Source organism: Cuculus canorus, chromosome 7, assembly GCF_017976375.1.
Source record: "Cuculus canorus isolate bCucCan1 chromosome 7, bCucCan1.pri, whole genome shotgun sequence".
NCBI lineage: Eukaryota > Metazoa > Chordata > Aves > Cuculiformes > Cuculidae > Cuculus > Cuculus canorus.
The window spans coordinates 10,173,774-10,189,817 of NC_071407.1; the positions used below are offsets into that span (position 1 = coordinate 10,173,774).

At 40.8% G+C, this 16,044-nt stretch overlaps 1 protein-coding gene across 8 annotated transcripts in view; it reads left to right on the forward strand.

Moving 5' to 3' along the window:
• Positions 1–16,044, forward strand: part of ANK3 (ankyrin 3) — a 368,949-nt gene that overhangs the window by 241,363 nt on the left and 111,542 nt on the right. For all 8 annotated transcript variants that reach the window (XM_054071749.1, XM_054071756.1, XM_054071755.1 and 5 more), the window contains 3 exons: positions 2,121–2,219; positions 10,909–11,007; positions 15,499–15,696. In XM_054071749.1, the coding sequence (XP_053927724.1) occupies positions 2,121–2,219; positions 10,909–11,007; positions 15,499–15,696 (396 nt within the window). The remainder of the gene's footprint in view (positions 1–2,120; positions 2,220–10,908; positions 11,008–15,498; positions 15,697–16,044) is intronic.

Consider the following 16,044-nt stretch of genomic DNA (forward strand, 5'->3'; position numbering starts at 1 on the left):
TTTATTTCAAGTAGCTCTGTGTAGTTGGTCACTGCTCACTCATCCACTCTAGAATCACTTCTCTTTCATTTAAGGCAAGAGGAGCTTTGAATGATTGGGTGAGCAAAGAACTAGATCCAAAGTACACATCCCAGTGTGATTGTATCTAGTACATAGGCTGCAATGGATTGATTTAGATTGGTATCAAGATGAATGAGAACCAGACTTCTAATAGGTATTTGTTCTGCCTTTTGTAATGCTTTCTATTCCTTTTCCATTTCTTCACAGATGCTTAGAAAAGGCATTTCTTCTGGTCTGTGTATGATACAGTAAATTATTAGTAGTAATGTATTAAAAGGTCACTGAGGTCTGAGGACTGAGTTGACCTCCTTGTGCATCAACCCCAGCAAGCAGCAAAAGGTGGTTCTTCAATCTAAATTACTTGCAGTACGCTTTACTTGAAGACATGGAAGTTATTGCCTTTACTGTTTTTTCTCAGAAAAATCGAATGCATCTCTCTCTTTCTCCCTGACCCCGATAACATCTGCCCTCCTGGGAAGATGGAAAAGCAGAAAATATTGTCTCATAGTTGTGTTTTCCCTTTTTTTCCTTGTCCTTTTTGTGGCTGATACAGTAATATACTGACCTCATATTATATCCAGCGTCAATTCCTAGTCAAATAGAATTAATTCTTTTTTCAGAACCAACTAACAAATTGCAATTTATGCAATCACACAGCTTTACATCTCTGGCAGGACTAGGAATATCATACTTTTTTATTAACATGTTAAGCATAATTTTTGTTTTACTCGTTTCTTTAAGAAAGGAGAAGCCCCCCTGGAATGGTAGTCGCTTTGATGCTCTAATAATCCTTAATATTGGAGCAAGAAGCTCTGTCATTTCATCTTGCTGAAATGTATTTTACCCCGTGATAATTTTAATTAATACTTTCTAGGAGCTGTGTGTTAGCTTCGTAGTGAAATTGTGTGTAAAGAAAAATGTAGCATGCCGGATTGGGTACTCAGCATCATTATTAAGCTGTGAGTCAGCTTGTCATATTTGAGAGGGGATCTTTTTTCAGTGCTGGTTTTCTATCACTCCTCTCACCTGCAGTTTTGAGGGAGCGCTATTAAATGGTCTGTTGCCCAGGCAAGACACTTGTACCGCTCTTCATCTATTCAAGGGGGTGGGTGCCTTCCTGGTTCACTCAGCCATAGGACATATGCTCACTAAAATTTACCGCTTTGTGCTCAGTCACAGGGAAGGTGGTGTTGTGCAGCCAGCTGTTTGTGCTGCCCCCGAATACACAGAAACGTGTTCTTTACAATTCTGTTTGTCTTCATATGGTAGCTGCCCACTTTACTTAAATCCTTTTATTTTTATATGGCTCCATGTGATCAAGAATGTACAGGATGTGGCCTTCATACTCCGTGAGATAAAGGAATCATCAGCGCATGAAGAAACATCCTAGCTACATCTTGTTAAAAAAAGTGTGTTTGTGCGCACACACACTGGTTATGTAACTGTCCTCAATTGCAGCACCACCGCACACTGCTGGCCAGGCGCCACTCAGGGAGGCATGCACACACATTTCCAGTCTCACTTGAAGTGCAGTTATTACGTCGATTAGGGGAACAAATTTGTTAGACAAAATTAGCGATGTAACTGAAATGAAGAAGTTTATGATGCTTTCAGAGTTTGCTGATGATGTTCAGAAATAAATAGCATTGGCATATTGTTGCTTTTTAATCAGACCTGCAGATGTAAAGGTTTTATTTATTTTCCATGACTCTTACAAGGCCAATGAAGTTGCAAGGTATGAATCTTTAGCATTACATGCTCAGAAACAACCATGGCCAGATTAAATTGCTAGGGTTTAGTCAATAAAATTGCATACATTTAACTCTTATACAAAAGCCAAGAGCTGAGGTATAATCTTATCTTCTTATAACCACAACTTAGATGGTTGGCTTCGTATTGCATAAGTTGACGTATCAGGCCAGTAATTCACATATGTGGATAAACACAACTTTCCTTAGCTTTCCTCCCAGCGAAATAAAACTACGTGCAGACTTATCATGGAGTTTGTGAAAGAGAGATGTATGGATATTTACTTTCATGGCTTTTTTTTTCTTTCCTAGAATGATATCACGCCGTTACATGTTGCATCGAAGAGAGGAAATGCAAATATGGTCAAACTCCTACTTGATCGAGGAGCTAAAATTGATGCCAAAACAAGGGTAAGTTAAATGTGAATGCCGTGAGTGATTGTGGAATGCTTGCCTCTGACCTGTTAGTTGCTGTACAGCTTAAATCATTCATCTTCCTGGCAGGCTACCATAGCAGCACTGCATTTATTTTTTATAAAATGATTGCAACAGGATGCTAACAATTTACATCTCTTAAATCAGTGTGTGAACCACCATGTATAGCAAAGCTCATAACCAACAATTTACCATGATCTCTGTAGAACATTTAATTAAGGGGTTGCTTCTAGCTACATGAGGGTAATGATGAATATACAGGAAAATGCTAAAAGACAAGAATTCAATTGAGATATTTCAGAATATGAATGCTAAAAGAGTTACTTTGATCTCAAGTGTGCATTTGCCTTTGATTATCCACAAGTCAGTGTCGCAGAGCACAATGTTGCTGATGAGTCTTAGGCAGCTCAGCCTCTGTCTAACTGGCTGCTTAGTTGCTGCCTTGGATTTGTCAGCAAATGCACTGTTAACACCTGACTCAGGTTGCTGAATGACTTTAAAGACCAATGCATATGCTTGCATCTAAGTATTACAGTTAAAACTCAATCAAACCAGTTTAGGCATATTTTATTTACTTACGTGATGGCAAAATGGAAGAAAACATGTTCAAGTGTTTGGAAGTAAACCTAGAACTAGTGGTGCTGTGGGCTCTAGTGGCAGTCTTTGCAACACATTCCCATAACCTTCAGGAGCTGTCTGTTTAACTTTTCTTGACAATTGTCCTTTTCTTCAAATATTAGCTTATCACCTATCTATCTGCCATTTTTAATTATTCTGTGTAATTTTCACTAGAATTATTCTAAGAAAAAAAACAAAAAAACTAAGAACCCTCTTTTTTCTGAAGTTATTACTGTTTCCACAGGTTTCTGTTTGGTTTTCCCATGTTTCAGCAATCTCTGAGATTTCCTGCAGTGCTTGTTGATGCACTTTTTTTTTATTATTTCTGTAGGAAGTTCAGAAATTGGGTCAGTTTACTTTCTCATCTCTTCACTCTTTCCACATTTATCTTTAGTTCTCCTATTTTACCCTTGTAAGTCACTAATGATTTCTTTGTAAAATATTTCTGGGTTTGTAATTGGGAAATATGAAAGACGTGACATTTCATGGATAACATGAACAGTGGGTATAATTTCTGGACTCAAATACCAGCCTCCTACGTGCTGCCTCGGAGCTGCTAGGTTGAGGGCTGTGGTCTAACTTGTGATGGTGGAAAGGGGTCACAATTTGGTGAGGTGACAGTTGTGCATTTGGTCAGAGTAGGGATAAAGGGATGTGCCAAGGGACTATTTGCTTCTGCTCTGCAAGCATTTATATGGCTCACTGCAACCAAAACATTGGGGACCAGTAACTTGAGTAGTTGGAGTCCAGCTTGTTCTTTTCTTTTAGTTATGGAAATTCATGATCTGCTTCATTTCCTGTATCACAGACTCCAGGGTCAGACATTAGGATAATTTACGTAACTAAAAATACAGGCTGGGACGGAAACAGGATTCAGGAAGAGAACAGAAGCATTAAGCAGCTCCTGAGTCTGGCAGAGCTTCCCAGTGAGCGAAAAGGCAACAGATGAGTGTGGATCGTGAAGCAGTAGTTTGTTTTTTCTGTCTTCCCCCATATACTGCCTGTTTCCCCAAACATCCACCCTCTCCATAAATCAGAAGGGATTTGCATAACTTCTGCTTGTGCTATAGGTGTGTCACTCATTCTTGTACTTTTGTGGCATTACTAGAGGCATCATTTTCTGACAGTTAGTGACTAAGTGGAAGTTTTGCTCCTGGCAGCACTGACTCATCCTGGCAAGGATTTACCAGCCTGTGGTCTGGGCGGAGTGGAGCTCAGCCGAGGAGACTCACTGAACCCAGCAGACAGCCACGTGATCAAGAAAAGGGAAGAGCATCACTGAGTAGATCAGGAAGGCTTTACAAATCAATAGGAGAAGCAATAGAAGGCTGAGAGTAATGAGGTTCAAGATGAAAAAAAGGACTGTCTCAGGAGTATCTGCCTAGTTCTTATATTTGATAGCAAAGATTAATTGCTGTGAGCTGTTATAACACATGTTCCTGCTACATCTCTGATGTTATTCCTAGCTGACACAGTATTGTTTTCCAAGACAGAACAATTAAGGCATGTCAACTTAGCAGTCGTTTCATTTTTTTTAAGCACCTTCCTTCTTTTCATGTCCCACATGTAGAGTGGCCTTATAAAAATACAGGATGACAAAGCTGCCTTCATATCCTTTTGCAACAGCATTCCCACTACTGAACATACTGAAAGGCAAAGGGCAGCCAAGGCTGTCTTTGTGATACTTGTAGCAAGTACTGCTGAGCTGCTGGTGCTGAACACACCCCCAACTTGATAAGCAGATGGGATTTGCATGTGAAAATGAGTGAAGGTCCTGTTAACAGATTTATAAATGTGAGACTTCTCCTTAGAGGCAGAAATTCCTAGGCCTTTGTTTCTCCTTTATCAGGTCTGCAATGCACCTTTAAATGACTATGTGGAAGATACTGTTCTGTGTTGTTGACCAGACACTAAAAGAGCCAGGATTTGCTACTCTGACTCTTAGATGAGATAGATTTAGCTCTTTAGCTGTGTTTTGTGATCTGTTCCTGCAATGCATTTTCTGTATGGGCTACTGGAAATATGCTCCACATTATGTCTATTTTTATTTTTCACAAACATACCCATTTTATAGATAAATTCACATAAACCCTTCCCTGAGCATTAAATAAGTTGGGGTAATGTTTTCTTTTCCTTAGTCTTTTCCATGAGCATTCGTGTTTGCTGCTGGCAGATGGTCCTGATAGCTGCAGTGCTGAAGTACTGCACAAAAGGTTAACGTGAAGGACTAAATCCTCATCCTGTTTAAATAATTGTAGAAGTCGTCATCCATGAGCCTTGAATTTCTCTATATTCATTAGGACTAGGATTTGCTGAGCACCATAAATACTGTTGCACACCTGCAAACTGTAGTTGGGAGTTCAGATAATGTGTGAGCATGAGGTTATTTCCAAAAATGATCTTAGAACTATTTTCAAGCTCAGGGTTTTTTTTCCTTTCAGTTCATGCTCATGTCGCATTGTTTGTTTTAACAAGCTGTTTATCTTCTCTCTGTCCTTTTATTTGTGTGAGATGTCTAGCAGCTGGTACTTGCAGCTTTGTGCTGAATTCTTAAGGGTACTCCTCAAGAACTGTGTGCTGGTTTTGTCCATCCAGGGCAGCTTTTATCATTCAGCTTTTTAACTAATGTTCTAAGCAAAGACCTATTAATGCATCACGTAACATGTTTACTAAATGTTGCCCTAACTGTTTTTTATCAGTCTTCCAGAAAAGAGTTTAAAAACTAAAGTTTAATTAGCGGGGTTGATTAAATTAGCTTGATTTGCTTTGGCTGTCTAATACTGCATGTGCCAAAGTGAATTTGTGTCTGAAGCAGGTAGCAAGCATGTTTTAGCCCAGATTATAAGCGTTTATAATCTTCATTTTACTGATTTTGCAGCTAAATAACAGGCCAGCGCTGTTATCTGCATGAAAACACATGGGATATGCAATTTTAAGATGCATCAAGTCATATATAAGCTGCTTCAGAAAAACCACATGTATTAAGATATAAGTACCAGAACAATGCTGACTTGGCACTTAAAATAGCATTTTGCACACGTAGGAAGGGCAAACATCTTTTGTTCACATGTTGCGTGGAAAGGGCTGTTTGCAATAGTGCCAATAAAGTGAAGAATTCAGGAGACTTGGAGCATGGGGGTACCCTGAGATAGAGCCCTGCTATGCTGAGGTGTATGCATGAGACTCACTAAGCAGTGATGATAATAAATAAACCCTGGAGGCAACAGTAATTGCTCCCCTGAGGAAGCACGTCTTCCCTCCCGCTCAGGGGAATGGAGTGCCTGGCATACTTCTCCCAAGGTCATGGGCAGGCTTTGGGTTTTGGCTCAACCTGACAAGCTCTTGCTGAATATTTACATCACAGTGAAATTTTTCAGGGTATTGTGCTTAATTTCATCACGTGGACTAGATTAGAAACTGGCGCTTGGTGATGCGAGAGTTGTAGTACTGCGGCTGTCATGGGAATTTGGGGTACAGCCTAGAGGTTCCCATTGTGCGAGGGAAATCCTGGGTGGGCATTGACAAGGAAGGGGTAGCTGGAGAGCACAGGGAGGCTGGTTCATACTTACCCATGCTATTCAGACGTCTCTTAGAGCCACGCGTGGTGGCAGGGAAACGCACGGCAGCCGGGAGGCTCAACTGCCTGCACCATCGCCTGCTAACCTCAAGGCAGTTCTGTCCCCAGTGTAACAAGATCAAGGAGCTACACAGGTATATGAGTCTTAACAGCAACCAGCAACAGCACTTAGATCTCATTTATTTTGGTGTGGGTAGGTGTTTGAAGTAAAAGCTAAAGAGAGAGCAGCCGCAGGGGCCGGTGTGCAACGCTTATGGGAAGCTTGTGCCTAAGCAGATCTCATATTGTCCTCCTGCCTTTGCTGGAGCTGTTCTCGGGCTCTCTGGAGGGAGAGATAATAACAGATGATATGATTTATCATGTCAGTGCATACTTAGAAAGTCCTTAATCTGCAGATTATTGTCATAATCGTTTGTAATGGTTTTTCTGAGCCATTGCAGACTATCATATTAAGGCAAGTTTGTTTCCTAATACATGTAATATTTTACGCTTCAAATAGCATATATGAACAGTAAATAAGCAACTAGAAAATCTCCTGACAAACCCCCTGAAGTCTTGTGGAGTTCAGAGCAGCTTCTTAATTTTGGATTCTCCTTTTTTAAACAAAATCTGTGATCTGCATTTCAGATTGCTTCTGCATATTCCTTTCCAATTTTTAGTGCTATATAGCAATTAACCAAGCCAGGTGAATAGACGATGTCTGTTTGGAATACAGAAAAGTGTCTCTGCAGCTAAATGAGCTGTCTTCAAGTGTATTTACTCTTTACAGTAGGAGTCCTGACATGATCTTAACAATAGCTACAGACCGGCTGTCTCAACAAGCAGCTACATTACGTTGTAATGTTGTGTCACGCCGTGTGATGCATCTGGTGGTGGCGACTGCTGTGTGGACTATAATGAGCTCTAGCTGGCCGAGCATGACTGCCTGCCAACCTTGTCAGCCATGGACACAAGCTTGGCAATGTGAGAGGGTTGGGGCACTGTGCTCTGGGGAGCACTGAAGTAGTTTGTAAGGGTCTAGTCTAGCGCATGAGGACGATCAAACATGTCTCATTCTCTGCGAGTTTTGTATGTACTACCCATGGCATGTTTTGCCCCGAGCTTAGAGTTTTGTACCTAATTTCCATGAGTATTTTTCTTTGCTATGTCTTGAGAATATGATAATTATAGGAAGTAAAAAAAATAAACAGTGAAATGTACATAGAATCATGGAATGGTTTGGATCGGAAGGGACCTCAAAGATCACCTAGTTCCAATCCCCTTGCTGTGGGCAGGGACACCTGGATTAGGTTGCTTGAAGCCTCATCCAACCTGGCCTTGAACACCTTCAGGGATGAGGATTCCACAACTTCCCTGGAAAACTTGTTACAGTGCCTCCCCACCATCACAGTAAAAAATTTCTTCCTAATAACTCATCTAAATCACCCCACTTTCAGCTTAAAACACAATCCCTGACAAAGAGTCCCTCCTCAGCTTTCCTGTTGGCCTTGTTAAGTACCAGAAGGCTGCTATAAGGTCTCCCTGGACCCTTCTCTTCTCTAGTCTGAACAACACTAATTTTCTCAGCCTGTCCTCATATGGGAGGTGCTCCGGCCCTCTGATCATCTTTGTGGATCTCCTCTGGATTCAGTCTAACAGATCCCTGTCTGTGCTGAGGACTCCAGAGCTGGACACAAAACTGCAGATGAAGTCTCATGAGAGCAGAGTAGAGGGACAGAATCACCTCCTTCGACCTGCTGGTCACAATTCTTTTGATGGAGGCCAGAATACGGTTGGCTTTCTGGGCTGCAGGCACACATTGCTGGCCTATGTTGAGCTTCTGATCCAACAGTACACCCAAGTCCTTCTCTTCAGTGCTACTCTCAATCAATCCTCTGCCCAGCCAGTATTTGTTCTTGGGATCGACCTGACCCGGGTGTAAGACCTTGCTCTTGGTCTTGTTGAATTTCATAAGGATAGCATGGGCCCACATCTCAAGCCTGAAAGTTCCCTCTGGATGACATCCCTTCCTTCCAGTGTCACCCACCCCATGCAGCTTGGTGTTATCAGTAAATTTGCTGAGGGTACCCTCAATCCCACTGTCCATGTCTGCAACAAAGATGTTAACATTGGTCTCAATACCAACCCCTGAGGAACGCCACTCATCACTAGTCTCCACATGAAAGTTGAGCCATTGACCACAACTCTTTGAGTGTGACCCTCTAGCCAATCCCTTATCCACCAAGTAGTCATTCATCAAATCTGTGTCTCTCCAATTTAGAGAAAAGAATGTTGTGCAGGACAGTGTTGAATGCTTTGCACAAGTCCAGGTAGATGGTGTTGCTTACTCTTCCCTTACCCACCAACACTGTAGCCAGTCATAGAAGGCCACTAAATTCATCAGGCATGATTTGCCTTTAGTGAAGCCATGTTGGTTTTCACCAATCACCTGCTTGTTTTGCATGTGCCTAAGCGGAGTTTCCAGGGAGATCTGCTCCATGATCATGCTGGGCACAGACCCGACACTGACCAGCCTGTAGTTCCCTGGGTCTTCCTTTTTTTATTTTTATTTTTAAAAATGGGGGTTACATTTCCCCTTTTCCAGTCAGTGGAACTTCACTGGACTGCTACAACTTCTCAGATATGATGGATAGTGGCTTAGCAACTTCATCCATCAGTTTCCTCAGGACCCACCGATGTAGCTCATCAGGTCCCATAGATTTGTGCACCTTCAGGTTACTTAGATGGTCTCACACCTGGTCCTCTCCTACACTGTGTAGTTCTTCAATCTCCCAGTTCCGACCTTTGCCTTCTGTGACTTGGGTGGTGTGCCTTAAACCCTTACCAGTGAAGACTGAGGCAGAAAAGTCATTGAGTATCTCAGCCTTCTCCATATTCTGGGTAATCTTGATCCTGGACTCCCTGAGTCCTGATCAAGTTATATCCGAACCAGAATCTTTTTTTCAACTAAATTGAAAACATATGCCTTATTTGAAGTGGAAGAACATGCACAATGAGCACCATACAAGTTTTAAACGAGACTAGCAGAAAAAGTTAATCACAACAATTTCTGTCCGCTGTTTTTCATAGGTTTATTAGGAGAGGGTGAGAAAGTAGAAGCAGAAGAGTATAATGCTTTCTGAGTCACTACTTCCCTCTGCCTGGCTGCCCTCTACACTTCACAGGTCTTAAGCTGACATTCTAGTAAAGCGTAGTGGTTTAGGAATTATCAAGATACAATATTGTAATTCTGCATGGAAAATATGTCTGATGAGGTACCTCAATAGTATTTGCTACTCTACAGAGACAGACAGGGAGTGCATGTGCATGAATTAGTGAGCACAGGATGTGCGAGAAGGAATTTTAGATAATCCTTTTTATAAAAGTGATGTACGTACGTATTTTAGACAATACAACATATATATTCTTAAGACCGCCAGAAGACACTGGAAAAAGGCCCCTTCCTTTATGACTTGTATTTGGAAAAGTAATAAATGCATATGCTGCTTCTGTGTTTCAACCTTTCTTTAAAAGGCTGCTCTTTTTTCATAGTTAGTGAAAATACAATATTGTTTCTGTGTGACAGTATCTCCTGTATAATTTTTTTGCTTGTAACAAATCAAGCCTTTGCTGTTATTAATTTTGAAAACATTAAATTTTCTTCATTATATTTCTTGAAACTATGACTTTATAATTTGTACCAAGCACTATGTCATGTAACTTTACTTACAGTTTCTGAAGATGTATCTACTTTTCATCATAGCAGTGTTGTACTGCAGGTTACTTGAGCATTGAAACATAGTACAAAGGTAAATAGGTCAAAGAATAACCAAATGAGTCTTCCTCTTATTTAAGGAATGTGTTTCTAACACGATGATAACTATTAATAAGCAAACTATTCTAAAAGACATATTGGCAGTATGCCTTGACTCTAGACCAGTCATTCAGCTGGAGGTCATAGAAGCGTGGTCCACATGACAAGAGACAGAGGTTAATCCAACATACCTTTATCCCTTGAGATCAAGGCAGTTTTCTAATCTGCTATACATCTGTCAAAATCAGTGTAATACAAAGTCTAAACAGGAAAGTTTGTTTGTTTTTTTCTCTCAGACAAAAAGACTATCCATTGGCTCTGAAGCATCCTGACAAATGAAAGACCCAATTTTCTCAAAGGCATGCAGGCAAAAAGTACATGGTGTGCAATCTCATCTTTTTCTTGTATGTGCATTTACGGCTTTACTGCATGTACACGTAGGACCTGGAAGGAGCCCATTGCAGGATCATCAATTTGATACAGCTATTTACATGTTTAGAAAAATCAGAACCAAACTGTACTCTGTCCATTTGAATAAACAATTTCAGCTGTTGAGTTGCACACGAGTAGCAGCCTTCAGGAATTAATTATTTTCTTAAGGCACAGTAGTCTTTATAAAAGGGCACAAGATTTTACTACTTTTGAAACTAATCAGTTATAATGCTTGTATCCTACAGGATGGGTTGACCCCCCTTCACTGTGGAGCAAGAAGTGGCCATGAACAGGTTGTAGAAATGCTGCTGGATCGTGGTGCACCTATTCTTTCCAAAACTAAGGTAACTGGTGGTGTTTTCAGCTGGGATAATCCTTGTAATTTTTTTTTTTAATTTTTTTTTTTTTGTAATTCTGCATGTCTCATTAAGGGTTTGAAAATAACTTTCCTCTATCATAGCTATTTAAAGTAACTGTGTGGGAGATCTCCAAAGTGAATGCTGTATGTAGTGCTCGTCTGCATATGTATAATGTGTTAAATTGAGATACACAAGAAAAGGTTTCTGTGCCAACCTAAAAGGCTTATATGGTAACTTTATCCCTCAGAGTTTCAGCAGTTGCAAATCTCTGTATCTATACTGAAACAAATATATTGTGATTACAATGCATCTTCAGCTTGCACCAAATTACCCTAAGGCTAGAGTAGAGATAAGAGATAAAAACAGAGCAATGTCTCTTTGCAGAAACAGCTCATATTTCCTCAGGACTTAGCCTGACTACCAGTTTCTCCACTTTCTATCTCTCTGCAGTTCATCATGCAAAATTCTTCATGGGAATTTCAAAACACCTGCACCAGGGCGTGCAGATTACTTTAGACCTAAAGGCTGGCATTAAAACCCACACTTGCCAGAACACTTCTGGTGGTGGTCTCTGCTGTGCTGTTATTGCTGATTTTAAATCTCAGTGCAGCAGTCTGCTTTTGTAGCATCACTACAGCCCATGACTTCTGCATTGAGGATTGTCGCTTGGGTTGTGCAGTTTGTTGAGGTTCTTTCCCAAGATAGCATTCCACTGCATTTTTTTCTCTCAGTCTGTAAGCAGTATATTTCCAATATTTCTTGTTTCCTTCTGTTATTTTTCTCTCTCCTGTCATCCTGTCCTATTCTATCTCAGTGCCTTTCCATATTCTGCTTTTCTCCTCCCTCTTCTTTCTTTCTTTTCATCCCCTTACTGGAATATATTTAGCATTTGTTTGGGGAGGTTGGCACCAGCTTTCCTTTGCTCAGTGAGTCACTGGCAAGTGCAGTCATGGGTAATCTGACAGACAGGATCCACCCATCCTTTGCATGTGGAGTTTCTACGGATTTCCACAGCCTGACTTGCAAAATTCACGAGCCAGAGGAGAAAGCAACGGGCTGTCCAGGAGCCCCCTCCCTGGAACACATCTCCATGCTGCTGCTACTCTCGAAGCCTAGAGCTGATGCTTCAGGGAGTAAGGCTCTTCCACACTCTCTGGCATCTCAATTAGTTCCTTAAAGAAAAAAGAGTAAATATGTCTGTTTCCACCAACAGAAATAAGAACCTCTCTTAGGGAACTATGTTTCCTTGCCGTGCAGATTTTGTATTGGCAGGTGTTACCCCTAAGGTTAACCTGCTGTTCAAGGCTTGTGGATTTTGAATTTGTTCCTCTTCTTGAGGAGAGTGACACAGCCTGGCCCAGAGCTGCCCAGCCAAAACCAGGCAGAGGAGAACATGGGAGAGTTGGTTTGGAATAGCCCAAGACTGAAAGACACACTTTGAATGTTGACCTCCAGAGGCTTATGTAAACAACTCCAGCAAAATGGAGTTCCTCCTCCCTGGAAAGGAAAAAAACTGTTATGTGTTAAAAAGTGAACAGAAGAAAGCACAGAGCTTCCCGAGTTTCCCTCTGATGTGTTAATTCTGCTGTTTTCAGAAGGTAAGCTAAGAAGTAGCAGTGCCTCTGAATGACATTAATGAATCCATTCAATTGGCACTGAACTGCAGTACTGTCCTCTGCAAAAATAAGTGGTTCCATTCTCTTCAATTTAAGCCATATATTATGGGAAGTAGGACACATCTTTGGTAGAATTTGAACTTCACAAAGTTTTCTCATGTTATGTAAAACTCTTTCAGAAGAATAACAGGACTGCAGTTTGATAGCTATTTCCTGCTAGAGATTGTCTAGTGCAATGCTGGCCTTTTTCACTCTGGAATAGCCCTGGATTTGTTTTCAGGGGAGGTGATGACCTAATGGATAATCTGGGGTTTCTTCAAGCAAAAGGAAACCTGAATTCTGCTTCTGAGAATACCAGTGATTTTCTGTGTGAGGAATTGTATCTCCATGTATCCAATCCCATCTTTTTAAAATTACTGTTTTTCTAACCTTATTTGGCTCCTTTCCCTTCCCCCTTTTACCCCCTACTTAATGACACTTTCCCCGATTGCAATCCTTTGACACAGCTACAAAATAAGCTACGTATCTCTCATAATTTGATGTTTGCCCCGTCAGAAATTTGATGCTTTGTTTCACCTTTGTGGTCCTCTTCAGAGGTTTTTTTTTTAATGTGACTGTCAACGTATTTGATTAATCTTGAACTTCCACACCTTTTGATATTTTCTTGGAAATCTTCATAACACCAGTAACACAACAGTGTTCTTACAGTGGCTCCATCTTGAAGCACCTAGTCACTTCTTACAGTCATTGGGCAATTGTGTCTCGCACCGTGGATATGGGATAGGAGAACATTGTTACATGTAATATTTTTATGTTAAAAGTGGGAAGACAAAGGCATTGAAATATTAAATGACTCATGTAAGATTGCAGAGTATCCTCCACCACAACAGAATTAAAGCAAGCACGATTTATTTCATAACAAAAGACAAAATTCCAGTGATGTTTTTCCTTCACCAACTTATTTGGCATCCAGCCTTGTCTCTTGCTGTTTTAGGTAAAGTCTGAATAGTTGCTGCACTTTTCTCATCCATGACAGATTTTTGTGAAGCATCTTGCTGATTTTCCCAAACTGATGCGTGGCTGCTCTGCCTCTTCCTTCTTTGCCATCAGTGTCAGCCTCTTTCATAAAAGTTTCTCCTATGAGGGAGTCCCATGTCATCTTCTCAGTTTCTTACTCCATTAAGAAGTGTAGTTTATTGGCTCTTATTGTTAAGAATTACGCTTTTCACCTGAAGGATCTTTCTCATAAAAATAGAAAAGAACAGTGTGTGACGATCGGTGATATTTTACCATCACCTAAAAAGCCTCATCAGTTCTAAACTGTTATCAGGAGGCCTTTGATGCCTGAGGGAAATTAAACTTTTTTTTTATTCTACCGTTTAACTACACTAGAAGACAGTGAAAACGTTTAAAATGCATTGCTAGTATCCATGCAGATAATTGCTCTGGTAGCCTTTGGGAATGGGAGTGAGGCTCTTCCAAACCAACCTGAATCACAAGTGAGGTGCCCATGAGATAATCTTACTTGAAAGATATAGCTGTGTCCAAGAATGCTTCTCAGCACTGACTGTAAACTGCTTCCAAATTCTGAGAGTATTAGCCTGATTGCTTTCACCATCCTTCCTCCATGTCACTTGGAAAAATTATTTCACTGTATTTCCACTTTTCTTTTGAATGTTTGTCATTACTGTTACGATACGGCCATGGAAAAGGAGAAGAAAACCAGCATCTGTTTCAGAAAGCCCTCGATCTCAGCTGGTTTTACATTACCATTTTGCCTTTGCTAACTGCGGTCACATGAGGGCACTGCATCTGTGAGCAAGAGTTTCCGTTTCTTCATGATGGCAAACACTGCCTTCTGTCAGTCATTTACAGATTATACACTATTATGTGTTACCAGAATAGCTCCTGCACTTGAATCTAATTTTGGCAGTAGAAGGACTATGTGGAAAAAAAAAAAAACAAAACAACTCAAGGAATACAAATGGAAGATTTGTTGCAGTTTCTCTAAGGAGCTCATGTGCTAGCGAGATGCCTTTTATTCTGGCATTTTTTTTTAATCTTTTGTCAGAGTCAGTCTTTTAACGTTCTGAGAATTATTTCTCTTGTACTTTTACTCTGGAAATTTAATACATATTGGCATCTTGTTGATTAACTATTGTAAGCAATGCAAAAACCAACTTTTTATACATATTTTATCCTAAACGTGAATATCTCTCAGGCGTTTCCCTGATGAGACAGAGCTTTACCACTGCTGCTGGTAGGTCACATTGTGGTGCTCTTGTTCAGATATTTTTAGCCCTGCTACACTTGACACTTCCGTGGTTGTACCAATGTTGGTTGGGGAGAATGGTCTCCACAGGTGTGTAATGTGGTATAAGGCATGTGCCTAACCCAGATTCAGGAAAAAACTAGTGGAGAGGTGAGGAAAGGTTGTAATGACTACTGAGTGGTGCTCTGACCCGCTCTCTCATGCCTGGTATATGCAGGCTACATTAGGGCGGTGAGTTGAATGCAGCTTTTAGGAATAGCAAGCATGAAAAGTCACAAACTGCTGTCCTTCACGTAACTCGTATAACTCAAGCATCTTATGCAGGCTGAAACAAGCTACATTTAGAGCGTCTATGGTATGATATGACTGTTTTTTTAAGGTAGAGTTACCTACAAACTCTAACCAAACAAGCTCCAAATTCCATATCACTTTTGCCAGAGTAAGAATCCTCGTTGTTACACTGAACAAGAGGGGGCTCTCTGGGCTTGTAAAGCCATTTGTACAACAAATGCTCTGAGAACAGCGTGGAGGAGTTTCATTTCCCTGAACATCCTATAACCCATAAGCATTGGGTCTTTTTGTTCACAGAATGGTCTGTCTCCGTTGCACATGGCAACTCAAGGAGATCATCTAAACTGTGTTCAGCTTCTGATTCAGCACAACGTGCCTGTGGATGATGTCACTAATGACTATCTGACTGCACTGCATGTTGCCGCCCACTGTGGCCACTACAAAGTTGCCAAGGTTCTCCTGGACAAGAAAGCTAATCCTAATGCCAAAGCACTGGTGAGTACACTATTCACACCTAAACATTCTTCCAAAGTTGTAGTGAGGCTTATTTGAGAGTTATTCTCTGCCTGCTGAGGGTTGACACTGAGGATATGTTGTAGTGCTGCAGCCCAAGAGAGGATGCTCGGGATTCAAAGTGTTAATGTTGTATCGTGTAATCAGAGTAGACCTTTGCTTACGGATGGTTAACAGTGATTTTTTTTATTTCTAGTGTAACTAGAGCATTTTTGCCTCCTGGTAGCTTGTTGTGATTCTATATACGTGAAGCTGCTGCAGACGTAACTGCTGTAGATTTTTGGTATGGAAAGAATTCTCATTTTTAAAATGTTTGTAACAAGAAAATTA